The sequence below is a fragment of the Zingiber officinale genome, chromosome 3B (genome assembly GCF_018446385.1).
Source record: "Zingiber officinale cultivar Zhangliang chromosome 3B, Zo_v1.1, whole genome shotgun sequence".
Lineage (NCBI taxonomy): Eukaryota > Viridiplantae > Streptophyta > Magnoliopsida > Zingiberales > Zingiberaceae > Zingiber > Zingiber officinale.
The window spans coordinates 76,557,519-76,585,190 of NC_055991.1; the positions used below are offsets into that span (position 1 = coordinate 76,557,519).

A 27,672-nucleotide genomic window follows, 5' to 3' on the forward strand; every position below is an offset into this window, starting at 1 on the left:
GAGTAGGAGTCGACGAAGGCTCCGAACTAAGTAAAAATTGGTTTGTTAGCGTTGTTTTCATTTTTCTCTTCCGCTGCGCACTTTAATTCTGTCTCTATTTTCGACGATCACTATTCACCCTCCCCCCTAGCGTTCTTCACGATCCAACACTCCCTTCCTGCAAGGTATATTAGTCCATAAGCAAAATATACCTTACAAAACAAAGTTAGTACAATAAAATATAAATAATAAAGTAGTTGGCAGTCTTCAAACTATCCGGTTCTGACTTTCAAATTTCTTGGAAACCCTAGGTCGAACCGACGCTTACTATTCTCTCAACGGGGAATGCGTCCTCACCTACTCCTCTCAGGAGAAATTACTTTTTACTAGATTGGTCCTCCAGACTGACTAGACTTTTTCTCAGCGTCCGAAACTTCAGGACTTTATACTGAACATCCGCTTCACGACCCATCCAGACTTCCACCTGGTTCGCAACCACCAGGATTTTCACCTAGAGTTCCCGACTCTAAGATTTCGCCCAAAGTGCTCGACCCGCTAAGACTTTGTTGTCTAACCGCAGCTAGGACTTTCCATAACCTAGGGTTATTACCCCCAAGACCTAGAGTTACTTTCCCCTAGGATTTTCCATCTGCCAAGAATCACTAGAACTTTTTGCTTAAGAACCCTAACTTTTCTGCAAGCTCAGTCACACTTGTTAGATGACAAGACATCTTAACTTTTGAACCCTTTGTCATAATCAAAAATCAGGTTCGATCGTATAGTGCTCCTTACACCAACAAACATGTCGTCCTAGATGAGCCAAGCGAAAAATAACAACTGTCAGATTTGGTCCCCTCACCGACCCCCATAATGATGAAATTTTGGTTGATATAGAGATGTACTTTGGACAGCCATATAATACACTCAAGAAAATAATGACAAAGGATCCCCAATTTCTAGAAATCCTAGATCAGGTTCTACCCTTCTTCTCTAGTTTCTTCTTCTTATATATCATCTCAAGTAAATCCTACTTAGAATGATCCTGGGATACATCTTATGGTCAATCAGTGGGGTGTCAATTCGGGTGGGTCGAGTCGGGTTGGGTCGGGTTGAGTTTTTTTTTTTTTTAACCCAACCCGAACCCGACCCGAACCCGAGTTCAACCCAAAACACCTCAACCCGAACCCGAACCTGACCAACCCGATCAACCCGAACTCGACCCATATAACCCGAAAATCCGATTCAAAACGATTTTTTTGGATTATTTTCCCTATAATTCTTCACTTTTATCTCAATATTCCATCATTATCATACAAACATGATATTAATATACATAAATATATCTAAATTTTTAAAATAAAATTTGATTTAACCCCAAAAAAACCCACAAAACCCTATATTTAAGCCAACCCGGGTCAACCCGAACCCGACCCGACCAACCTGAAATTTTTTTACTCTCCAACCCTCCAATCCGACCCGACCCGAACCCGAAAATGTCCAACCCGAACCCGATTTTTTTCGGATCAACTCGAATTGGGTCGTCGGATCAGGTTCATTTTTACACCAATCTAACTCTTTTTTAAAGTGCATTTCAAAATCTTCCATCTCAATCATCGATGATCTTTGGAAGAGGTGTGCATCGACAAGTTCGTTCACTGGTTATTTGACCATCTATTATATTTAGTCGGAACACAGAAGTTTAATATGCCTTACCAGAGAATCGAATCCTCATTTTCTCACAGTCGTTTATTATTGCACCGGACCCCATTCCTATTAATGTCATTTGCATTGACAATTTAAATTAGAAGGATATTAATAGTAGTGTTATAAATCAGAGTCAAATTAAGCTTTTTGATGTTTAAACTTATGAATTAAGTCATATAAATAATTGTTTATATTTGATTTATTTTTTTTTAGTTTTGTTCATTTATATATTATCGTGTCATCAATTTGAATTTAAAATTTTTAAAAATTTAAATTTATTTAATTAATCAATAAATTTAATATTATAAATTTATTTATTCATTTTAAATATTTATTTATTTATAAATTTAACAAAACTTTATGAATGACGCGATTCTCAAATTTTTATTAGGCAAAAATCAAATAAGCACCTGTCATTTGTTTTCACCCTTATTTTAATTAAAGTTAATTGAGTGTCCCTTTGCGTTCCTTTTAAAATGATCTATCCAAAATTTTATTATTTGATCATTCGACCATATAAAAGTTAGAAACTAGTTTTTATAATTGTTAAAATTAACATCTAGCTTCTACAACGTATAGAAGTTAGGAATTAGCTTATGCAATAAAATATTTGATCATTCAATTATGTAGAAAAACTAGCTTCTATAATGGTAGAAGTTAACATTTAACTTTTACAACGTGTATAAACTAGCAACTAACTTTTAAAATATATTATTTGATCATTCAACCATGTGAAAGCTAGCAACTAGCTTTTACAATTAAAAAAGTTAGCTACTAGTTTTTACAATGGTGACTTTGTATCATTTTAATTTTACTTATTTAAGTGACAACTTAGTTAAAACAACATTTTAACAAAAAAAATAAACGATTGAGATTCCAAGACATTTATTATATTTTAAATGAATATTATCTTTTGCATATGCTAGCTTCTACAATGTGCAAAAGATAGTTACTAATTTCTATAACGCGTAGAAGCTAGTTGTTAGTTTCTATAACGATGACTTTATATTATTTTGATTTTGCTTTCCTAAATAATAACATGATTAAAATAACATTTTATAAGCAAACCAAACGATGAGTATTCTATGATACTCATTACATTTAAATGAACACAATCTAATGATTATCGAACGTGTAGAAACTAACATATAACTTCTACAATGGATAAGCAGTTGCATACTAATTTCTGCACGTTGTAAAAGCTAGCCGAAGCTAGCTAATAATTTCTACAGCAAAATTAAATCTTGGGATATTTTCAGAATAAAATCAGGGGTGTCCATTTCAATTTTTTTTAAAAAAATATTAATTTGATATTTCTATTAATTTAGAATGTCCTTTTAATTTTTATCTAATTATATTTATAAACATTTATTCATAAATATTAAATATTGTTCACGTACAATTCACCATCTTTATTCAACAATTCACACTCATATAAATCAACAATAAATTTATTTATAATTCACTTTCTACTGATATAAAAATAAATTTTTATCAAATCAAATAATAAATTTATTTATAAATTCACTTTCTCATAAGACTAAAATAAATCAAAGTGTCCTCAGGGCATGATGCGATGATACGATAGGACGAGCTTCCCTACGAATCAATGAGGCTGAGTAATGTCGAATAAAATAGAAGGAAAACAAACACCTTGCAACTTTCATAATTATTAATTATTTTAAATTGAATAAATTGCGTCTTATTATTAATTGGTGTACAATCATAAATAATAAGAATTTTTAAAAAAGACAAATAAATTATAAGATGGATTTGTAAAAAATTGATATCATGCCCTGGAAAGGAGAGCATGATATTGGTGCTCTTGGAAAGCATTTGAAAAGATTAAATATCCAAAACAGATACCTTGATATACAAGTTTGAATTTGGAGCTGACATAACATAAACATTGAGTCGAAGGTAATGAATACAAGGAGGGAGCCTGTAGAGATTCATACTATCGCTAGCTTAGCAAGCAACACTAAATCTAAAATCTTGACTTCGTATGTGTCGTCCAACTTTACAATCCCATCCGACCCATCAACACCGATGAGCCTCCCTGTTGCTCCGCGCATGTCGCCATTCATGATCTTGATCCTGTCGGATTTTTTGGGCCTAATCACCTCGACGTCTGAGGGAGTAACAGTCATTGTCTCTCCGTTGCCAGCTGATCCGACGGCAACTTTACAGGACCCATCCTGAAATGAAAAGGCAGTTTGTGAGGGCAAACAAGCACATCTACAACTAGGTGGGTAGTAAGGGGGAGAAAAAACACTTCGGCATACCATTAGCACATCTTTAACGACTCCAACATGGAAATCACCTCCGGCTTTCACGACGTTAACCAATATATCCGGCATCAGCCAGTTTCCTTCGCTCTCTCCGCCTACAGAATAGGAACACTGTGTTCATATAACTCGTTTCACTACAGATTGGAAGAATTATCTATTGCTTCGTTGCTTTTGAATAAATGAACAACGATATATGCCCAGAGTAAAAGAAATAAGTCTCAAAAAATAATGCAATGAATTGACGAAAAGTTCAAACAAATCAAATTAAGTGTTCCAACCGAAGGTACACCAACAGCAAGAGTAAAATAATAGTGTGTCCAGGGAACAAGAAATAGATTGAGATGAAAACAAATAATCGAATAGAAACATAAAATTTAACTTCTAAGTATGTATAATTTAGTAAACAGGGCAAAAAGGTACAAGTTTCTTAACCAAAATATGAGCCAAAGCTAGGGACTAGATCAAATGGTTTATTTGTAATCGACAACTCTTATAATGAATATGTATAGCATGTATTGTTCATTATATGATCGATTTGCCATGTTGAAATAAACAAACTGAAGTTTTTCATACAATAAACTTATATGAAAAGGTTAAGAGAGAGAGAGAGATTGACCTATTGTCGGAGACATCATATCCAATCCGACATTTCCAGGTGTCATTGGCTGTCCACCAGGGGTACCAGGAAGGTACGATGCTGAGCTGGGAGTCAAAGGTTGTGCAGTAGGTGTTGATGGTAGATACGGGCTTGGTGCACTTCCTGGTAGACAATAACATTACACCTCCAACTGCAAAGAATGAATTTGTGGAAGGATCTAATGAACTCGATTACCATAGCTGCTTTCCCTTGGTGTTGCGGAATCACCATAGCTCCCTCCTGGAGTGTTAGCCCAACCCGAGCCAGGAGTAGGTGCATCGTACGTCCGAACAGGAGTTCCAGGCTGAGATAGCATAAGGTGGGTTGTGATTATTACTTGAAAGGACTTGCATCTAAATAGGACAAAAACACATACATGATATTGTGGGCTCGTTCGCCAAGTAGCAGGATTACCATCTTCCCAATTATCCCTGTACAGGTTATTAGTATATGAGTTCATATGTTAGCGAACAGAATCTATTTGGAAATGAAAATAACAAGGCCAGATTCATCAACACATTGATCTGGATTATTGTTATTGCATGTTTCAAATTATGAAATATGGATGTGCAAAGCAAATCCAAATTTTAAATTTACCAAGTGCAGGACAAATAGAGAACACATCAGGAGAGCCGAAAACAAAGAAAGTTTAAGCCATTTTCAATGGTCAAAATTCAAATTATACTAGTCTCTTCTTGTGATGGGGGGTCTATCTTCTGAAAGATAAGCCAAGAGCCGAGTCAGCATAAGTACAGCATGAGCAAATCAAATATGTAGCATGAACACATTTTAAGATGGTAATGTTCAAAACTTGAAAAAATAACTACAGAACAATGAACACGTGAACTGAACAGATAAAATATAGAGAATATCATCATGTGCTAAGAGTATATGCAAGATATCCAGTCTCCAAAAAGTTTGGAATTGATGGACCACTCTCAGATCTCTGAATTGGCCAAGTTGGAAAGTTCAACAATATAAATGCGCACAAAGATTCATGGTTGATGTATTGAGTCGACAAACAGATTAAGTATAACTGAACAATGCATTTTTGATGTTAAAAAAGACTACCTTGGAGGACTCATAGGAGCCCACGTCCCATCGTGCATGGGTGTTCTCATCCCATCATGGATAGGAGTCGCTGCAAAAAATAATATATATGTACATGAACCTTGAGACAGAGAAAACTGGAGATTGTCGTAAAATCTGATTGAAATCTCTCAATGGAACCACATCTTATTATTAAATTGCTCTCAAGTTTCTCCTAAGATTTCACTAACTTCTAAAAACAAATTAAAGATGAAAAACATTTGATAACCTACCACCAGGATCCCGCATGGGAGTTTGATAAGGATGCATTGGCGTTCGTGATGGATGCATAGGTGTCTCTCTACCTGATCCGAACCTGAATCATAATCGAGTAAAAAATACAGTGAACAAATATTCGAGTATTAAACACTTGAAATCAAAAAATAAAGATATTACGGAAAGAATTAATACCGGAAAGGCGTTGCAGCACCGTTACCAACTGCATCAGCGATATCTTGTCTCTTAACTGTTATTATAACAACAAATTGGTCAGAAATGTATAAAATAATGGAAATTATGCATCAACAGAACTTACCTGTCACAATTTTCATCTGAGAATCCAACTCAACTCGTACTAAATAGCCGGTTACCTCCTTAACACGACCTCGATATCCTTTCCAGGGACCAGATTTTATTTTAATAGTTTTACTGACTAAGGCTTCATCTCCTCTTCCACCTCTTCCACCCCTTCCGCCTCCGCCTCTGTATCTTTGAACTACATTTTTGATTAATGTGCATATAAGAAATTAAAATACATTCATGAAACAATATGAAATTAGCTAACTAGTTGAACAAGAGTCCATGACTAAGAATAAGAACCCTGCAAATGCATAAGAGACGACTTGGAGAAATGGGATCAGCAGCATGCATACATTCTGAAGGTGGTCCTCTAGGTGGCAGTCTGTTTGGAGACTGAAAACGGGATGGAGAACGGAGAGCATCGAGTCTAGAGCTCAAGGAATCAACATTCTGCAATAAATAACATACATTAGCTAACGCTCAACTTCTAGCTTCTATAAAAACTACATTAACACACATTTCTATCTCTATTCCCCTGCGATCCACATCCAAGCACACATGACTGAGCTTTTGCACAAATAAAACCAGCGTGCTCATGATGATGACGGTCATGGATAAATAATAGCCCTCTGTATATGTGTTCAACAGGACCTCGTTTCCCCTGATCAAGCAAAATCATATCAACGCTAAAATCAACTATACATGAATTAAAACATCAATTAAAAAACTAAAATGACATGACAGTTAATCTTACACTAAATGGGCCCTCGACAACCCTAACAACATCCTTAATTGCTATGATGTTGTTTGAGCGATCTTTGGCAGTTGTTCTCCTTTCAATTTTGCTTTTTATCTCCCTGAACTTAACAAGAACAACCTCAGGCTTATCTGCCACTCCTTTAAGAACCTAAAGATCAGTAAAATTAGGTAGAGAGAAACTTGAGAGTTGCAATTGATTACCATCAATAAACCTAACTTACTTGAAATGCTTCAGTCTCCAAGCGTATGATAACTCCAAAAGACATATTGCTGTAAGGTTTGACCAGTCAGTAAGTCACAATGAACCCAAAAAAAATGTCTACATGAATACAGCATGAAAGCTTACTCTAGCAGCACAAGATCATGTAACTCATAATCGCCCACGCGAGTAACCCCAGTAGTAATCTCAGAACTCTCTACAACATGGTCGGCGAAAACGCGTATCTGAACCAAATTGTATACAATTAAATTTCAACCAAACTGGCATTATTATTCCTATGATTCAAGTCAAAGTCTGACTTACATGGTCTTTTGTAGTATCCGACAAAATAATTAGAACGTGGCTTTCAACCTTTACAACCATACCAGTTGCACCTACTTGAACACCTGATACCACTTTGACATGATCTCCCGGTTTAAAGTATTTGCATAACTCCTTCTCGTTGAAAGCAATTGTTCCCTGTGCAAAACATGGAACTAATTAAAATTCTTACCCAGATATATCTTACAACAAATTGACAATGGATATAAACATAGGAAAAAAATTACCAGCTCAGGCAATTTTGCATAGACGGTATCTTCCTCCACCTTCTCCACCCATCCCTTCAGATTCTTACATTCTCCACGAATGATTATCACAGAATCCCCTTTCATGAAATGGCCTTTTTTCCTATTGGCAAACAAAGTGGACAAACTTGCAACCTCTCCATCATCATCACCAGGCTTCCTGAACTTCTCAAGTTCATCAAATGTAGGATCTATGTTCTGCAAGCTAATACTTTTGACAGAAATGGTTTTATACAAAAAACCCTCTTTGAACATCAGACCATCAACCATCTCAAAATATTCACCACTGTCCTTGTCTCGTCGCCGTTCAACACGGATATGCATCTCCCTAACCAAATTGAACACAATATACCAAACTAGTCAAATTTGTCAACAACATCTATGTTACATTCGCTTAATCAAACTTTAAGAGTTTAAAGTCATTGAATACCTTGCTTCATCGATATTAAAGAAGCGAGGGGGAGGAACAAAAGTCTTCTTCTTTACAACTTCCCTACCTTCCTGCAAAAAATAAGTTGCAAAAAATATAAAATAAGCATAAGATTACAGATTTGACAAAATGGAACTATTGGCATATAGTTAGTCAATAAATGAACTTCATACCAATTTATTAGCTAGAGCTTGTAGATCAACTCTAGGTATGAGCTTGACTGTGACTTTCTGACGAACATTATCAACATCGACAACCTATGAGACAAATATATAATGTCAACCAAAGAATGATACAAACATATCAATCCAGTTTCAAGTGTAGTCATACCTTGGCAAGATCCCCCTTGTAAATACCAATCTTCATTCGGACCCATGTATCCCTTGCAAGTTCAACAGCTTTACTTTCAACAGATAAAACATCAGTCATCTCCTTGATCGGCACAAGCGTCACTTTAGCTGAAGAAAAGATGTTTCGCATGCCTTTGCAGGCCTGAAGCGGCAAAAGAAGTTGAACTTTTCAAATATCCAGTTCAATGATATAAGAGAAAGAAATACCAGAATCAGATACTCCAGACCTCTAACACATGGGCTTCTTTCTCAGCTTCAACATAAATGTAATTTTTTAGATGATCCAGTGCAACAACTGACTTGATCTGTAGATCAGACCTATCCATAAATTTCTGCATGAGACAAATGGCTGTCTCACGCTCATGGCCAATCTGAAAACATGCAGGATAGTTAACATAGGCAAGTTGCAAAAATTACTAATAATATTTATTTTAACTGGTGAATACAAATAATGACATACCGCACATTTGACCATCCATAGTTTGGGATCTTTCACTGATGGCAAAAGCGCTTGTTGCTCAACATCAGTGGCATCCTCAGCATAGTCTACCTGATTTGTTTTAGAATATCTTTCTTTGACACGTCTCTCTATCTCATCAACGTCTTCCTGATCTTCTTGCATTAATATAGGGCGTCGTAATCTTCGACTGTCATCCTCCTCAGGCAAGTCAGCTCCAACATCATTTATAAAATCTACACTTCTCCCAATATCAAATAAGTAAAACAAAAACCACAAGTAGATACATTAACAACATTTGCAGGCATCATATTTTTCAAAATAACTGAGTACATGTCAACTCATAATAGCAACAAATCAACAAAAAATATTCGCCCTGATAATATTTACCATACAAAACCTAAGAGAAGTTGGATTTAACAAGAAAAAGAAAAGAAACATCAGCCTTGCATCAAACTAATACGACAAACAAAGCGAATTAAGTATAACTTTTGAATTTTCATTTGGGTAGAAATTTTAGGTTCAACATCTATTAGCCTAAGCAATAACAAAATTAATTCATAAGAAAGTCGTAGCTACTATAATTATCTGAAAATTAACTTTCTTAGGTATGATCGCCGCCGTGAACATATAACAGTTAAGGTTATATAACCCTAAAAAAGATATACAAAAGATTGAAGTTTTGTCGATACTATTTATTATCGACCATGATTTCTAAAGAAGACATGCGTACAGAAAACAAAGAGAGAAATAACTCTTAAATAAAGAGATCACCATCATACCGTCTTCGCCTTCCTCCTCCTCCTCTTCGTCGTCGCTGTCGACCATTGCCTCGAGCTCGAAAAACTGCGATCCGCGTGCCCTCTTTTCCCTGCTCCGGCGGCTCGCACCAACCTCCTCCTCGTCTTCATCCTCCTCTTCTTCCTCCTCGTCGTCCTCCTCCGCCGCGTCGTCGATGAATTGAGATCTACTTCTCTTCTTCCCTCCTTTGCCAGTACCAAGCTCCTCCTCCTCCTCCTCGTCTTCATCGTAGGCTTCATCGACGTCGTCGTCGTCTATGAAATCGTCGTCCTCACTTCGCCGCCCTCTCGCCATGGATTCGCCTTAGGGTTTGCAGCTTCGAAGTGGAGAAGAAGGGTGGAGGGGTTCCAAGGGGCGACGAAGGGAGGGATCAGGGATCAGGGATCGACGACAAAAGGGGGCAGGCACCTGGTTATCGGTATCGGGTTTGTGCTCGGTTATCGGGTACATATTGTAAGAATTGACCCGTTATCAGATTGTGTTGATTGCGAATGATCCGCTATCGAATTTCTGTTAATTACTAATAATTCGGGCGGGCTGATAATTAATTATCGGATATTGGATATAGGATTTAATATTTAGAGTTTAGATCGGATATCAAATTAATTTGTAATCAGCTGTAAGGTATTAAATTTCTTTGTCACTTAAAAAACAATAAGCTCAGATTAAATTTGTTATATAGCATCTACAGTAAATTTTCTATAATATCTTTAAAATTTAAAATAAATCATTCACTTTACTAAATTTAAATAATCATTTTCAATACAAACCTCTAAAATTTTTATTATCTTTAATTTTATCATTTTCTTCTCTCTATTCTATTTTTTTTATTTTTTCTTTCACCTTATGTAATATCTATTTTCATTACCCAATTTAATTCCTTTATTTTTTCTCTCTTCCAAATTAAATGATATTTTAATATTTAATAAAGTACTATTCATAAAATCTAAATTTAAAAAATAGATAAGGTAGATAATGAAAAAAAAAATTTACGTAAAATATAAAATTTAAGATAAATTTTGTGTTTTAGAGTAATTGCTCCATAGTGGGAGGATCATTGCTCTATTAGTGTAAGTGGTCAAGCTATGAGTAAAGGTATGCTTGGACGAGTCAAGTTTTGACTCCAAGAATTTATGTGACAATAATTCATGTCTCAATCATCATACTACTCGGAGAGAATACATCTTTTCTGATGTTTATAAGGATTGACCTTGCAAATCGATTATAAGGTATCCGTGATAATTTGTTATCGGATTTCAGATTAATTTACAATCACTTATTGGGTATCGGGTTTGTATTACTAACAAAATTATTTGTGATATGTAAGAATTTATCTAGTAGTCAGTTATTAAGTATCGGGTTTCTATTAATTATGAACCATTTCAGTTATGCTAGTAATTGGTTATCGAGTATTCTGTTAATTTATAATCAACTATTGAATATCAAATCTGTATTGTTTGAAAAAAAAATGGGTTTTTTTTATAGGTATCAGGTATGTCTTTATTTATAATATTCAGTTATCGGGTATCATATTTATGATATTTGATCATGTCCGAGCGCTGAGTCGATGGACACTGAAGGCGTGGCGCTCTCCGCTGTCTTCGACTGGTGATGTGGATCTCCAGCGAACCTGCAAAGAAGCCGAACCGGAAGGGGTTTCCCGGCGACGACTCTCCGACGCTCAAGTCAGACAGTGAAAAAGAAGAGGAGCAAAGTAACGCTACTGTGGCTACAGTGATGAGAGTCGCCTACCTCCGTCGAAGTCTGGGGGTCCTTATATAGTACCTCGGGGAGGCGCGGGCACGCTTCTCGATGCGTGCACGCTTCCCCAAACATACCTCAGTAGGGTTGTGTCAGAAAAGTATGTCTGACGTCATTCCGCAATCGTTCGAGCATATCCCTGACGTAATGGTGGAAACTTCTACCGTACGATACTCTGTCCGCTCTGGCTGTCGACCATGCTGTTTGTCAGCGGCAGGTGTCTCGAGGATGATGTTACCAACTGTCCCTTTTGTCCCTTTGCGCCTCTTGCCTGTTCCCGGGCCGAGCGGACCGGTCACTCGGCGCTCATGGCCTCCGGGAAAGCGCATACCTCGGACCGGGCGGGGAAGCCCTGCTCATGTGCTCAGATGGGATTGCGCCTTATTGTCCTATGGCTCGGCCGAGCAGCCTGTCCGCTCGGCCCAGAGACTCTTTTACCTTGAGCATCGGAAAACCCGACCCCTGGTCGGGTTGTCTTTCGTCCGTCCTGGGAAACCCCTGGTCGGATGTTCGGTCGGCTGGATGCTCGGTCGGCCCATCAGTCCACTCGGCAACGAGGGTCCCCCTTGGGGTTGACCCTCTTGACCATTGATCTCCACGTGTCGTTGACCTCCCGCCAACGAGGGTCCCCCGTCCTTACCACCGGATCACATGCCTCCCCCTCAAGTCTAGTCGAAGGAGGCACTAAGTCCGACTGACTGGCTAATGAGTTTGGCCAAGCGACAGCCATCCTGCCACTCCCGAAAGTGTACCTCCGCTCGGCCACTATGGGGTCAAATAGCGCCGGTCGGCTAATTGCCGAGGGCTGGCCAACTGGCCTGTTGATGGCCTGTGATGATGTCTGCGGGATCTTCTCAGGATGCGTGTAAATCTCCGCCATTATGGCTGAGCACGCGGGTTCTGCCTCGTGATGGAGCTCATTAAATGCCCTCCTCTGACCAAGTGCCACGTGGCGCTGTTGACGTCAACGTACGACCGCTGCCTTACGCCCCGATGCGACGTTCATCGGTTTGAAATGGACAGTTGGATGCGGGCCTCGGGTTATGTGACCTGCATCCGACGGACCAGGAGGCTCGGGCTCGACCTCATAAAGTCCTCGTCGCCTTCTTCCGCCGCATTTTCGTCGTCGCGTGCTCAGAAGCCTTTTCCTGCGCTCCTTGCTCCGGTGACCTCGTTCCTCGGCACTCCGGCTACCCCTTGCCCTCTTCTTTCGATCCTCATATTTTCTGTAAGGTTCTCTGCCTTTCTCCCTTCGGTTCTCGTGTTTTCTTTGCGTTCCTTGCCGCGTTCTTGCCTTTCGGTCATTGTTCCGTTCGTCTTCCCTGAGCCTTTGCATTTTCTTCCGATCCCTGCCTTCTCTACTGTTCAGGCGATGGCTAGCTCTTCCCAGCCCGCGGACCTCGCTCTCGGCCCATGGTATACTACCATGGAGTCGCGGTTCGATCGGCGTAATGCCGAGAGCCTGATAAACGCTTTTGACATCCCTTCTGATTTCGAACTGATTTTACCCTCGCCTTCCGCTCGGCCGCACAAACCGCCGCGCGGCGCTATTTGTTTCTTCCGCGACCAATTCACAGCCGGTCTGCGGTTTCCTCTCCATCCCTTCATCGCCGAAGTTTGCGATTTCTTCAGCATTCCGCTCGCCCAGTTGGTTCCCAATACTTTTCGCCTTCTGTGCGGAGTTGTGGTATTATTTAAGATACACAACATTCCCCTCCGCCCGAAAGTCTTCTATTATTTCTACTATCCCAAGCAGTCCGAGCCGGGCACTTATTTGTTTTAGGCTCGGCCTGGTTTGGTCTTTTTTGATAAACTGCCCTCTTCCAACAAACATTGGAAAGAGAACTTCTTCTTTCTTCGTCTTCCCGGGTGGCTCCCTTTCCGTACTAAATGGCAGGTCGACCACCCACCTCCCCCGAGCTGAAGAAGTATAAAACCCGACCGGACTACCTTCAAGCAGCGAATATGCTAGACGGTCTGAAGCTCGACATCAACAAGCTCCTACCCCAAGGAGTGATGTATATATTTGGCTTGAGTCCGAGCCGGACCCCACTCCCGAGCAGCTTTGGTAAGAACTTCGCTTGTACATTTGCCTTGAGTTCTAACTGATTTCCTTCTCCTTTCCTTGCAGCGAACATCGTAATGGAGTCTGTGCTGCTCGGGATTTTGAAGAGGAAAGCGACTGCGCTCGAGGCGGCAGCGGCCAAGGAAATGGAGCAGTTGGGCATTGCTCCGGTCGGCTCTCACGAGGGTGAGAGTGAGGCAAATGCAGGGGAGTCGACCGCTCAAGCTTCACCTGCGAAAGCGACTGATGGTGCAACTTCCAGCAAGGGCCCTTCCATTCGGGAGGATGACTCTGAGCCGGACGACGAACTCCCCCTCAACCAGAAGAGACGCCGGGTGTTCAGCTGACGGCTCCTGAACACATGATCACTATCAAGGGGCCCCTTGCTGCGATGTGGGCGGACGCCCGGGCCCGTGTCGCTATGATGTCGGTCGGCAAACTGGCTGACAGCCACATGCAGCAGTCCATAGGAGTAAGGCTCATTTCTGCTCTTTTATGTAGTCTTCCCGGTCGGCATTTTAACACTCCTGCGTACATCAGAGATGGGTGGAAGACATCGTTGTCGCCAACCGCTTGGCCATGGTGGAGGAGGAGCTGAAGAGACTGAAGAGTCCGGGCGACCCGTCTTCTTCTCAAAGCTCGTCATATGCCGAGCTGCAGAAGGGAGTTTACGAAGACCAAGGACCTGCTGGAGACCGAGCGGAAGAAGACGGCTGACCAGGCATACATGTTAGCTAGCCCAGCTCGAACAGCAGGTCAAAACTTATGACCGCAAGATAGAACTCGTAACCACTCGGAAAAATACCGCTATCGCCGATCTGGAAGCGAAGAATGTGGAGGCCCGAGCTTTGGAGCAGCGTGTGAAGGAGCTAGCCGAACTGCTGGACGGAGAGCAAAAAGGCCGTTCGGAGGAGGTGACCAAGCTCAAGGACGAATTGAAGTCCTTGCAGGAGGCTCTTGACGCTTCCCGTGCCGCCTTCAAGGAGTACCAGGAGGCGGAGCCAGGCCGTGTCGCCACCTTGAGGTAGAAGTACATCTGCTCGGCGGAATTTGCTGAGAAGGTCTGCGACCGGATGGTCATTGCCTTCGAGTTGGCCATCACCGCCACAGCGAACTATCTAAAATCCAACGCTCAGCTTCCCGAATCTGTGGTCATCCCTGCTACGGAGCATGCGGCGCTTCTCACCACCATTCCGAAGCATGTTTTCAATTATCTTGAATGAAGTGTTTTCTGTAATCCTCCCGATCGGCGAACTTATAAATGAAACTTTGGAATGCCAATTTTTGCTTTGTTAGCCTTCCATGAAGTGTTTCTTGTAACTACACCGCTCGGTCGAACGACCTTCATTCCGCATGGAACTTCTATTAGTTTTTCATTGAAGTGTTTTTCTCAACTGCATCGCTCGATCGAACGACCTTCCATTCCGTTAGCTTTTCGCTGGTCTGCGTTGGTAGGCGCACGCCATTGTTTTCTCCTTGTCCTTAGGATCAAGACTTGCTGATCATCGGCCCTAGACGCTCGGCCTTAGTATATCTGCGCGACGCTGTCCCATCCGGGGGATTTATAGTCGTCAGTCCGACCCTAGAGTTTAACGTCGCCGCTCGACGGTTTTCGAGCCGGGGGGTTTATAGTCGTCGGTTCGACTCTAGAGTTTAACGTCGCTGCTCGACGGTCTTCGGGTCGGGGGGTTTATAGTCGCCGGTCCGACTCTTGAGTTTAACGTCGCCGCTCGACTGTCTCCCGACCGGGGGGTTTATAGTCGCCGGTTCGACTCTTGAGTTTAACGTCGCCGCTCGACGGTCTTCGTGCCGGGGGGTTTATAGTCGCCGGTCCGACTCTAGAGTTTAACGTCGCCGCTCGACGGTCTTCGGGCCGGGGGATTTATAGTCGCCGGTCCGACTCTAGAGTTTAACGTCGCCGCTCGACGGTCTTCCGACCGGGGGGTTTATAGTCGCCGGTCCGACTCTTGAGTTTAACGTCGCCGCTCGACGGTCTTCGGGTCGGGGGGTTTATAGTTGCCGGTCCGACTCTAGAGTTTAACATCGTCGCTCGACGATCTTCCGACCGGGGGGTTTATAGTCGCCGGTCCGACTCTAGAGTTTAACGTCGCCGCTCGACAGTCTTCGGGCCGGGGGGTTTATAGTCGCCGGTCCGACTCTAGAGTTTAACATCGCCGCTCGACGGTCTTCCGACCGGGAGGTTTATAGTCGCCGGTCCGACTCTTGAGTTTAACGTCGCCACTCGATGGTCTTCGGGCCGGGGGGTTTATAGTCACCGGTCCAACTCTAGAGTTTAACTTCGCCTCTCGACGGTCTTCCGACCGGGGAGTTTATAGTCGCCGGTCCGACTCTAGAGTTTAAGGTCGCCGCTCGACGGTCTTCGGGCCGGGGGGTTTATAGTCGCCGGTCTGACTCTAGAGTTTAACGTCGCCGCTCGATGGTCTTCCGACCGGGGGGTTTATAGTCGCCGGTCCAACTCTTGAGTTTAACGTCGCCGCTCGACGGTCTTCGGGCCGGGGGGTTTATAGTTGCCGGTCTGACTCTAGAGTTTAACGTCGCCGCTAGACGGTCTTTATGGAGCTTTGCCGTTCGACAACCAATGCTCATATCCTTTGTCATTTTGTTAATCTCTACTCCTACAGCCAAAGGATACAGACGCACGGAGCATACACGAAATGAATTACACTGGCGCACCTTTTACCCAACACGGTATGGCTGGAGGTGGTTTGCGCTCCATGGTCGTTCTAGCCGCCGTCCATCCTCACTTTCCAGGTAGTAAGCACCCGATCGAAGCTTCTCTATAACTCTGAAGGGCCCCGCCCAGGGAGCTTCCATCTTGCTCACATCGCCGACCGGCTTCATCTTCTTCCACACTAGGTCGCCGACCTGGAAGGCTCTGGGAACTACACGCCTGTTGTAATTCTGCTTCATTCTCTGCTTGTACGCCATCAGCCGGATGACTGCTTTAGCTCGTGCTTCGTCAACTAGGTCCAACTCCAGCTGCCTCCGCTCGGCATTATCCTCATCGTAGCTCTGGATCCGATCGGACTCTACTCCGACCTCGACCGGGACGACCGCCTCGCCCCCGTATACCAAGTGGAACGACGTTACCCCGCCCCTCCTTTGGGGTGGTGCGAATGGCCCATAGTACGCCCGACAGCTCGTCCACCCAGCTTCCTCCCATGTGGTCGAGCCAAACCCGAAGCATTCGCAGGATCTCCCGGTTGGCTACTTCGGCTTGACCATTGCTTTGAGGATACACCACAGAAGTGAAGTGTTGTTCGATGTCGTACCCTTTGCACCATTCTTCGAGCTGCTGACCGACGAACTACCGCCCGTTATCCGAAATGAGCCGATGAGGAATGCAAAACCGACAGAATATATTCTGCTAGATGAAATTCTTGACCATTTGCTCGGTTATCTTGGCCAGTGGTTCAGCTTCGACCCACTTGGAGAAATAGTTGACCGCCACTAGTAAAAACCTCCGCTGCCCGGTTGCCATGAGGAAAGGTCCTACTATATCCATGCCCCACTGGTCGAACGAGCAGGACACAGTAGACGCCTTCATCTCCTTCGTTGGCCTATGGGAGAAACTGTGGTACTTCTGACAGGACAGGCAGGTTGCGATGGTTCGAGCGGCGTCTTCCTGTAGGGTTGGCCAGAAGTATCCGACCAGCAAGATCTTCCTAGCCAACGATCGCCCGCCCGGATGACCTCCGCAAGATCCTTGATGTACTTCCTGGAGAATATATTCTGCGTCTTCCGAGCTGACACACTTCAGCAGTGGGCGGGAGAACGCCTTCTTGTAAAGCTGGTCCCCAATGAGCGTGAACCGGTCGGCTCTCCTCCTCAGTAGCTGGGCGTCCTCCCGATCGGACGGCGTAGCATCCGAACGCAAAAATTCTATTATGGTTGTTCTCCAATCGCTCGGGAATGTGAGACCTTCCATCCGGTCGATGTGCGCCACCAAGGACACCTACTCAATTGGCTGTTGGATGACGATCGACGATATTGAGCTAGCGAGCTTGGCTAATTCATCCGCTGACTGGTTCTCGGCTCGGGGGATCTTCTGTATGACAATCTCGATGAAGTTATTTCCGAGCTTTTCAAAGGCCTCCGCGTAGAGCCGGAGCCTCGCGCTGTTTATCTCGAAGGACCCCGAGAGTTGCTGAGCGGCCAATTGGGAGTCAGAGTACAGTATCACCCGGTGGGCTCCCACATGCCGAGCGGCCTGTAGGCCGACTATGAGGGCCTCATATTCCGCCTCGTTATTTGTTGCCCGGTAATTCAGCCGGACGGACAGAAGCATCCGTTCTTCTTGAGGAGAGAGCAGCAAGATACCGATCCCACTCCCGAGCCGAGTGGACGACCCGTCCACAAATACCTTCCACAAAGCTTCGGGTTCAGGATTTTGTACCTCTATTATGAAATTCGCCAAGGGCTGCGCCTTGATCGCCGAGCGGGGTTGATACTGGATGTCGAATTCACTGAGCTCCGTTGTCCACTTAATGAGCCGCCAGGATGCCTCAGGGTTTTATGAGTACTCTTCCTAGCGGGCTGTTTGTCCTAACGATGATAGTATGCGCCAAGAAATAAGGACGGAGCCTCCGTGCGGCCATGACTAAGGCGAACGCGAGCTTCTCGAGACCAGTATAGCGGGACTCGGCATCTTTTAAGATGTGGCTCAAGAAATACACAGGTTGCTCTTCTCCGCCTCCCCTCACCAGCACCGAGCCGACAGCATGCTCGGTTGATGACAGGTATATACGGAGCGGCTCGCCTACATTCGGCTTAGCCAGTATGGGCAATGAATTCAGATAGGCTTTCAGCTCCTCGAATGCTCGGTCGCACTCCTGATCCCATTGGAATTTGGTTGCTCGGCGCAAGATCTTGAAAAATGGCAAGCTCTGGTCAGCTGTCTTAGAGATGAATCTCGATAATGTCGTTATCCGACCGGTGAGGCGTTGCACTTCCCTCAGATTCTTGGGAGGCGGCATGTCTTGCAGTGCTTTCGCCTTGCTAGGGTTCGCCTCTATGCCCCGCTCGGTCACGATATATCCCAAGAAGCGCCCCCGCCTTTTGCTCTGAACAGACATTTTTGGGGGTTCAGCTTGACTCCATACCTCCTCAGTGTTCGGAAGGTTTCCTCTATGTCTGTACAAAGATCCGTCGCTCGGAGTGACTTGATTAGTATATCATCTACGTAGACTTCCAGGTTGCGCCCGATCTGCTCCCGGAACACTTTGTTCATTAGCCGCTGGTATGCGGCTCTAGCGTTTTTTAGTCCGAACAGCATCACGTTGTAATAGTAAGTGTCGTCCGCAGTAACGAAGCTCACTTTGTCCTGATCTTCCCAGGCGAGTGGCACTTGATGGTAGCCCTGATATGCATCTAGCATGCATATCAGCTCGCATCCAGCAGTAGAGTCTACCAGTTGGTCGATTCGGGGTAGAGGGTAAAAATCCTTCGGGCATGCCTTATTTAGATCCCGAAAATTGATGCAGACTCTCCATTTGTTGCCTAGCTTGGAGACCAGCACCACATTGGCGAGCCAGCTCGGGAATTGCACCTCCCGTATGTGGTCGGCCTCCAGAAGTTTCTCAACTTCAGCTCGGATGATGACATTCTGTTCGGCGCTAAAGTCCCTCTTCCTCTGCTTCACCGGCCGAGCGTCCGGCCGGACATGGAGTTCATGCTGCGCTACGCTCGGCGAGACCCCTGGCAGCTCGTGGGTCGACCAGGCGAAGACGTCGCAGTTTTGTTGGAGACATCTGATCAGCTTCTCCTTCTTGCTCGGTTCCAAGTCGGATGCGACGAACGTAGTGGCATTCGGTCGGATAGGGTGGATCTTTACCTCCTCCTTTTCTTCGTAAACTAAAGAAGGTGGCTTTTCGGTTATAGCATTTACCTTGACACGTGGTGCCTTCCGGGCGGCCTTGGTCTCGGATCGGACCATCTCTACATAACAGTGTCGGGCCGCTAGCTGATCACCTCGGACTTCTCCCACTTGATCTTCCACGGGGAATTTGACCTTTTGGCAAAAGATGGAGACGACCGCTCGAAACTCGTTGAGAGCCGGTCGCCCCAAGATCACATTGTACGCGGAGGGAGCGTCGACAACAATGAAATTAGCAGCCCGCGTTCTTCTAAGCGGCTCCTCTCCCAGCGAGATAGCTAGCCGGACCTGTCCAACCGGCAAAACTTCATTACCGGTGAACCCGTAGAGGGGGGTTGTCATCGGCAGCAACTCGGCTTGGTCGATTTGCAATTGGTCGAAGGCCTTCCGGAAGATTATGTTGACCGAGCTGCCTGTATCAATAAAGATGCGGTGAATAGTATAGTTAGCTATTACCGCTCGGATGATGAGGGTGTCATCATGCAGGACTTCGACTCCCTCGAGGTCCCTAGGCCCAAAACTGATCTCGGGTCCTCTCGCCCGCTCCTGACTGCAGCCGACCGTATGGATCGTAAGCTGCCTTGCATGCACCTTCCTTGCCCTGTTGGAGTCACCTCCGGTTGGTCCACCAGCGATGATGTTAATTTCTCCTCGGAACACGTTGCTTCTATTCTCTTCCTCCGGAGCGGATGGCCTCAGACGCTCGTGCGATGCCCGAGGTTGAGTCCTGGGCTGCTAATGATGTTGCCGCTCGGGGGATCTTCTTTCTACATGCCGACCAGGGCTCTGGTGTCGATGTCGCCGGTCCGGCGAAGGCGATCGGCAGCGGTAGTTCCTTGGCGTAGGATGAGCGATTGGAGGGAGGCTCCGACAATCGTGCGTGTTGTGGGTCGCTGACTGATGGAGTGAACAAAACATGGGAGTCCATATCTTCCCCCTGGGCTTAGGCCGATCGGCCACTATTTGTTGAACGGCGTGCGACCTTGCTTGCTGTTGAGGCCGGGCGGCTTCCTCCCGAGGTCCTCTAGGTGGATGGTGGCTAGTAGGTCGCTTCCGTTCGGTAGAGGCCGGTGGTTCAGATGGTGCTTCCTTCCTTCTGGCCGCCTGCACTTCCTCTACGTTAATATACTCATTGGCCTTGTGCAACATATGGTCGTAGTCACGAGGCGGCTTTCTGATGAGCGAGTGGAAGAAATCATCATCCACAAGCCCCTGTGTGAACGCGTTCATCATAGTTTCTAAAGTTACCGTTGGGATGTCCATGACCACCTGGTTGAAGCACTGGATGTAGGCTCGGAGTGGCTCCTTCGAACCTTGTTTGATGGCGAACAGATTGACGCTGGTCTTCTGGTAGCGTCTGCTGCTTGCGAAATGGTGGAGGAAGACCATTCGAAAATCTCTAAAGTTCTTAATTGATCCGTCCGGCAACCTCCGGAACCAGCGTTGTGCCGAATCGGACAACGTAGTAAGGAAGACCCTGCATTCTTTTCTCTCCTCATTCTCTCTCATCACACATTCTCTTCCATTTTCTCTCTATATTCTCTCCCATCATACACTCTCTCTTCTCATTTTCTCTCTCTTCTCTTCCATCACACTTTCTCTCCCATTACACACTTTCTCCTTATTTTTTTATCATACTTTCTCTCTCATCGCACTTTCTCTCTCATCACACTTTCTCTCTCCTTCAATCTCTCTTAGCATACTCTCGCTCCTCATTTTCTCTCATCATACTTTCTCTCTCTTTGTTCTCTCTCATCACACACTCTCTTTATTTTCTCTAATCGCACTTTCTCTCTCACCAAACTTTCTCTCTCATCATATTTCCTCTCTCTCCAATCTCTCATTTTCTCCCATCACACTTTCTTTCTCTTCATTTTTCCCATCACTCTTTCTCTCTCAACCCACTTTCTCTCTCATCATACTTTCCCTCTCCTCACTTTTTACATTTTCTCTTATAATACTTTCTCTCGCTTTATTTTTTCCATCACTCTTTTCTCTCAGCATATTTTTCTCTCTCCTCAATCTCTCATTTTCTCTCATCACACTTTCTCTCTCTTCATCATTGTATTTTCTCTCTCCTCACTCTTTCATTTTCTCTCATAATACTTTCTCTCTCTTTATTTTTTTTTCCCATCACTCTTTCTCTCTCATCATACTTTTTCTTCTCAATCTCTCCTATCATGCTCTCTCTCCTCATTTTCTCTCATTATACTTTCCCTCTCTTCATTTTTCCCAACATACTTTCTCTCTCATCATACTTTATCTCTCATCATTTTCTCTCATCATATGTTTCTCTCACATTCAACTTTCTTTCCCATCTAATTTTTTCTCTTATTTTCCTGTAAGGGTAAAAAAGGAAATTTAGGTTCATTCCGATTGAAAATATTTAACTAACCAAACATTATTTTTAAGAATGATACTCAAGCTCATACCCATTCTCATTCCATAATACTATGATATCCATTCCCATTCCGATTCCTAGGAGAGAACCAAACGCCCCTGAGAGTATAGAAGTTTGAAAACTAGAAAAATTTCACAGTGTGTTGTCTTGAACTATAAGGATCAGGGGCATTATTTATAGACTATTGATCGAAATAGTCATTTGTTGGCGTGGCAATTCCCAAGCGCCTGTATGTGGTCGCCTCAATCCACTCTGTAACGACTCTTTGTTAACGAGTTATCAGCTTCGAGCACTTGGAGTCTTGTTGACGTGGACTTCAATCTAATCCTCGTTGCAACGGTTCAGTGACCTGGCTCGTACGACTACGAGTGTCTGGATCTAAACCGGGCACCTTGAGTTAGAGCTGACAGACAGGTTAACCCATGACCGGGCGGGTCGGCCCGTGGCAGGCCAACCATTTGGTGGGGCGGGGCGGGGCGGGCCGTCAACTTGGTGGGTTGGGAAATTTCCAACCCAACCCAATCCAAGGCGGGTCGCGGGTTTGGGGGGTCAACCCGCGAGCCTATCAAATTTTTTTAAAAAAATTGAAAAAAATAGTTCATATCTTCAATGTTTTACTTCTAAAATATTTTATCAATCAAATGTATTCATAAATAAGTATTTTAAATATAAATGGACATAAACAAGTACTTATGTTGGGTCAAAAGTACTATTTTTATTTTTAAATTATAATAAAGAAAGATAATAAACTGGCATAAAAATTATGCAACGAAGAGGAACAGTAATTAGACTCCTGGCTGTGCGTCGAGCAGTTTAGATCAGTGGTACACTGGCTGTGCGTGCGTAAACGAATCAAATAAGAAGGTCATCTACTTTTAAGAAGGTCATCTAGTTTGGGTACACACATCAAGCTCTTCATTGTGCATAATGTATGTTTCAGATTTATCCCATAAATGAATCAAATAAGAAGGTCATCTACTTTTAAGATTAATCAACTTTGTATGCATATATATTTCTGAAACTTTTGTCTATCACACTCAACTTCACAAATATGAGCTTTTCCTAATTAGTATTCCTCTCAACGAAGAAGATAATGAAATGCTACAATTTAACCCTTGGTACTCTCGTAGTTGCAGCATTGACTACTGATATAAACTGTTTACATGTGTTTCTCAACCCGCGGGCCAACCCAAGCCCATCGCGGGCCGACCCGCGCGGATCGCGGGCCTAGGCGGGTCGGCCCGCGACGGACTTGGGTTGATAAAATTCCAACCCAATCAACTTAAATTGTTTGGCGGGATGGGCCAACCCGACGGGTCTAACCCAAATTGACGGCTCTACCTGGAGTTCAGGTGCCTGGACTTGGTCTAGGCGCTTGGACAGAGTTAGTTTAGCGTTGACTTGTATGGTCGCTTAGGTGATCTTCCAGTCTTCCAGAGTCGAGCTCACCTGAACTCAACTCCTGCCTTCTGCTCGAGCAGTCTTCTTCCCAGACTTCTCGTCCCTTAGAAGCGTCGCACACATCCTCTCGTTTGTCGTTGTACTCTTCCACAGCACCTTGTCTCTCAGATGCACCGAGTCTGTCAACTTGCTTCCCGTGTCATTATTCTCGTTAGCTACGTTTTCTGCTCGATTTCTTATATTCCTAATTTCCTACACACTTAGACATAAAATATATAAAAAAAATACACAGTCTAACTTAACTTGGTTGATCATATCAAAACTAACTCGAGGTACTTACAATTTCTTTCTTTTTGATGTGCATCAACCCAAGTTAAGTTAGAATAAAAAGATAATATAACATTTATTTGCATTTATAACATTACATAAATTTGCAATTAAAAAAAAAAATCTCCCCTTAACTTAATCTCTATTTCTCCTCAATATAATTTCCTACCCACTTGATTTATTAGAATTTTTTTGTGGGGTATAATTTGTAGAAATTTTTATAATTGGACTCCTATATCTAAAATATCAATTAAGCCTTTATAATTTCTAAAATTTTAAACTGATAAAGAATTGAAATGTAAACTTGCATAATTCTTTTCTAATAATTCTATTTTATATTTTTTATTTGCATTTTCAACTTTTAAATTTTTAAAATTTTCTAGTAAACAAGTGTAATCTTTCTTTGATTCTAAATATTTTGACCTAGTTTTACACAAAGATTTATTTAGCATTTTAATACATTCATATTGTTGATTTAGAGGAAGTTGACGTACCTGACTTACTGTGTTGGATTCATTGATACTCTCTTCCGAAGCACTTTCTAACAATCAGGTAGGTACTTGACCATTAGTGTTGTTCCAACAATCTCCTCAGTCTCAGACTCTTCTAGAGATGAATCAATATCCATTGCAGAATCAGATTCTTCTTCTTTTGATTGTTAGTAGAGCTCCAAGAATTTTTTCCAAAGTTCTTTTGCATAGTAGTAGTTACTGATTCTGTCGAGTTCCAGAGCAAGCATAACGCTCGGAAGGTAGAACTCAGCCTTACCATTAGCCATGATTTCATCCCGCCGCTTCTTAGTCCAAAGATGATCCTTGAGTTCTTTTCTATCTTTGCTTTTGGGCATTTTAAAACAAAATATAATTGAAAGCATTATCTCAAAGTCTGTTCGAAAAAACACTTCCATTTTTCGTTTCCGGAACATGAACTCCCCGTCGAACGTAGATGCTAGATTCGATCATCTTTCTTTTGCTTTAGCTAGCGGTTAATCCTTTTAAAGCGAATTTGGCTTTGATACTAATTGATGGTCCCGTGTAGGGTGGCTAGAGAGGGGTGAATAACTTGCAAGCATAATTTTAAAAAATTTCTTTTGCTATCGTTCTTAGCAAAGACAAACACACATTAGTTAATCAAAATAAACATAAATAAAAATAAGAGAAGATTCTGAGTTTACTTGGTTTGCAACTAGGGAGGTTGCTAATCAAAGGTGGTTAAAGTTTCAGTAAAAAATTTCCTTTGTTGAAGGCGGAGAAGCATCTTACAACATTGAGAGTACATAAGTTCGAAACTAGAAAGATTACAAAGTGTGTTGTCTCGAACTATGAGGATTAGGGGTACTATTTATAGCTTACCGATCGAAATAGTCATTTGTTGACATGGCAGCTCCCAGACGCCTAGACCCGGTCAAAGCCCCAGGATGTGGTCACCTTAATCCACTCTACAACGACTCTTTATAAAATGAGTTATCGACTTCCAGGTACCTGGACATGATCCGGATGTCTGGAGTTTTGCTAACGTGGACTCCAATCTGATCCTCGCTGTAACAATTCAGTGACCTGGCTCGTATTGCTCTAAAGGCCTGGACCTGGTTTGACCACTTGGAGTCTGAGCACTTGGAGTTGGTATAGGTGCTTAGATAGAGATAACTCAGCGTTGACTTGTCCGGTCGCTTGGGTGTTCTTTCAACCGTTCAGAGTTGAGTTCATCCGAACCTAACTCCGACTTTTTCCTTGAGCAGTCTTGCTCCCCCGTTTCCTATCCCTCGGAAGCGTCGTGCGCCTTCTTCTCGTCTACCGATGTACTCTTCTATAAGACCTCGCCCCTCAGATGCACCGAGCTCATCGATTCATTTTTTGTATCATCTTTCTCGTTAACTGCGTCTTCTGCTCGACTTATTGTGTTCCTAAGTCTTTGCATATTTAGACACAAGACATCAAAAAACGTAGAGTCAAACTAACTTAGTTAATCACATCAAAATCAACCCGGAGGACTTATAATATTTATAAGAATTAACCTAACAATCGGTTTATCAAGCACGGAGGTTTTAGTAATTATAAACAATTCAGGTTAGGCTAGTAATTGGGTATCGAATAAATTTAGAATCAACTTTTGGGTTTTGGGGTTGTGTTACTTTAAAAAGGAAGTCAAGTTGGGATTGAATTTGTTAAGGAATGGGATTTGTTTTAATAGCAATGGCAATCGGTTATCGACTTTTGTGATATTACAATTGGTCGGACAATCGATTATCAAGTGTCGAATTTCTATTAATTACGAGTAATTCAGGCTGGGGCTAGGCTGCTATCAATGTGTTAGCGGCTATCGGGTTAATCTAAAATTAGCTATTGGATATCGAGTTTATGTTACTTTAAAAAAAATCCTAAATATGGATAGAGTTACGGTTGGGATTTAACCAATATTGAGGTCTTTTAACGAAGGTTGAAGCAGGCCCCTAATGGAATCAAGCTAGAGGAGCAAGCCACAAAAGTGATTAGGGTTAAGGCATCGAAACCTTTGCAAGGTCTCAAAGGGTAAAAAAACCTCGATTAGGGTTGAAATGAAAGACGGTTAGAAGCTAGAGATGGAAGAATAGTTCACTGGAAATATTCCTCAAATGATATTAATCGTAAGTGTTGATCGATTTTATTATTAACAATTATTATAAAAGTATTTTTTAATTTCCCTTCACCAGAAATATTACTCTTATCATAATATCCTTTAGGGTGAGTTTATTTTAAAATTATGATCTTAGTTATGTGATTATTTAGTAATCATATAATTAGATTATGGGAATAAAATATAATTAAATATTACTTGATTTAATTTTAGATCATATAATAAAAATTTATTTATTTAGAGATTTTAATGTATAATTTAGTACAGATAATTGTATCACTATGTGAATTAACTAACAAAATAAACTAAAAATATATATAATAATATTAATATTAATATTAATGGTGATTATTCAAATAAATAAATTCAATAATATTTTAGAATTTTTTATTATTTTAGAAAGTTTTTAGGATAATTTTGTTAGGCTTTAAACTAGATCTATTTAATTTATCCCAATTATAGTTAGAAGTTGATTGATTCAATTAATTAAAATTTAATTAAAAACTTAAGTTTAAAAAAATCTAATTAAAAAAAATATGATCGTCTCTCATGCACGCTACTGGTAGAATCGTCGCCTGTCGAGTCGTCGCCACCTCCGACTTGACGAGTCGCTTGCCACCTCGGGCCTGACAAGCCACTGTTCGCTTGCCACCTCCGACCTGACGAGCGCTTGCCACCTTCGACCTGACGAGCCGCTTGCCACCTCCGGCCTGACGAGCCGCTTGCCACCTCCGGCCTGACAAGCCGCTGCCACCTCCAGCCTCCATTTTTTAAAGAAAATTATTTCCTTTTATTTTTTTTTGTTTATCCAGATATTTTCTAAAGTAAAGTAAACTGGGAAATATTTATTTTTCATTTTTTGTCGCTCACTATTCTAGCTTACGCTGACTCATCTTGGAGTGATCAATTCAACCCTATAGAAGTTTTTCACCAACCACTAGAATAATTGGAAAGCACTCGCAACAGGCAATCCATTAGTCTAATATTTTTAGGTCAATCGTCCATTAAGAAAAATTTATCTGATAATTCATCAAAGCTGAGATTCAATCCTTAGACGTGTAAAAAACTAAGAAGATACCTTGTCACTACACCATTACCCTAAAGGCACATAATATAACATTTTTAAACTTTAGGATCCGCAACAAATACTAACAATTACACATGATATTTACTAGTAGTAGTGGCGAACAAACATCCATTAGCAACGATGAATAACTAATTTTGGAGGTAGGCAACCTTCCTCTTGATTCATCTATGGGGGGGGGGGGGCATTCAAAGCACATGTAGTGATATCATCAATATCCGACCTACTCAAGATTAGCAAGACGCACTTATGTGTCTTGATATGGTGATGATGAGGGGCCCCACCCCGCTACCAAGGTGGAGGTCAAAAGAGGTCAAAGTCA

General features: G+C 42.6%; 1 protein-coding gene across 1 annotated transcript; it reads right to left on the bottom strand.

Annotated features, from left to right (window-relative positions):
* Window positions 1-3,455: 3,455 nt before the first annotated feature.
* On the bottom strand, window positions 3,456-10,204 carry LOC122056580 (putative transcription elongation factor SPT5 homolog 1). Its single transcript, XM_042618592.1, has 22 exons — window positions 9,784-10,204; window positions 9,005-9,237; window positions 8,772-8,915; window positions 8,525-8,686; window positions 8,368-8,451; window positions 8,195-8,265; window positions 7,747-8,092; window positions 7,502-7,657; window positions 7,325-7,422; window positions 7,200-7,248; window positions 6,974-7,126; window positions 6,737-6,880; window positions 6,573-6,669; window positions 6,236-6,415; window positions 6,112-6,166; window positions 5,934-6,016; window positions 5,683-5,752; window positions 4,988-5,042; window positions 4,807-4,915; window positions 4,591-4,734; window positions 3,969-4,069; window positions 3,456-3,881 (listed from the first exon to the last, which is right to left on the bottom strand). The coding sequence occupies exons 1-22, from the start codon at window positions 10,094-10,096 to the stop codon at window positions 3,636-3,638; spliced, it is 3,093 nt and encodes a 1,030-aa protein (XP_042474526.1). The 5' UTR covers window positions 10,097-10,204; the 3' UTR covers window positions 3,456-3,635.
* Window positions 10,205-27,672: the final 17,468 nt, after the last annotated feature.

Bases quoted from the DNA above. Each gene is read 5' to 3' on its own strand.
- LOC122056580 (XM_042618592.1), bottom strand. From the start codon at position 10,096: ATGGCGAGAGGGCGGCGAAGTGAGGACGACGATTTCATAGACGACGAC. The intron at 8,266-8,367 runs GTATGAAGTTCA...TATTTTTTGCAG, and splicing joins AAGCTCTAGCTAATAAATTG to GAAGGTAGGGAAGTTGTAAA. The intron at 6,416-6,572 runs GTATGCATGCTG...TCAAAAATGTAG, and splicing joins TAGAGGACCACCTTCAGAAT to TTCAAAGATACAGAGGCGGA.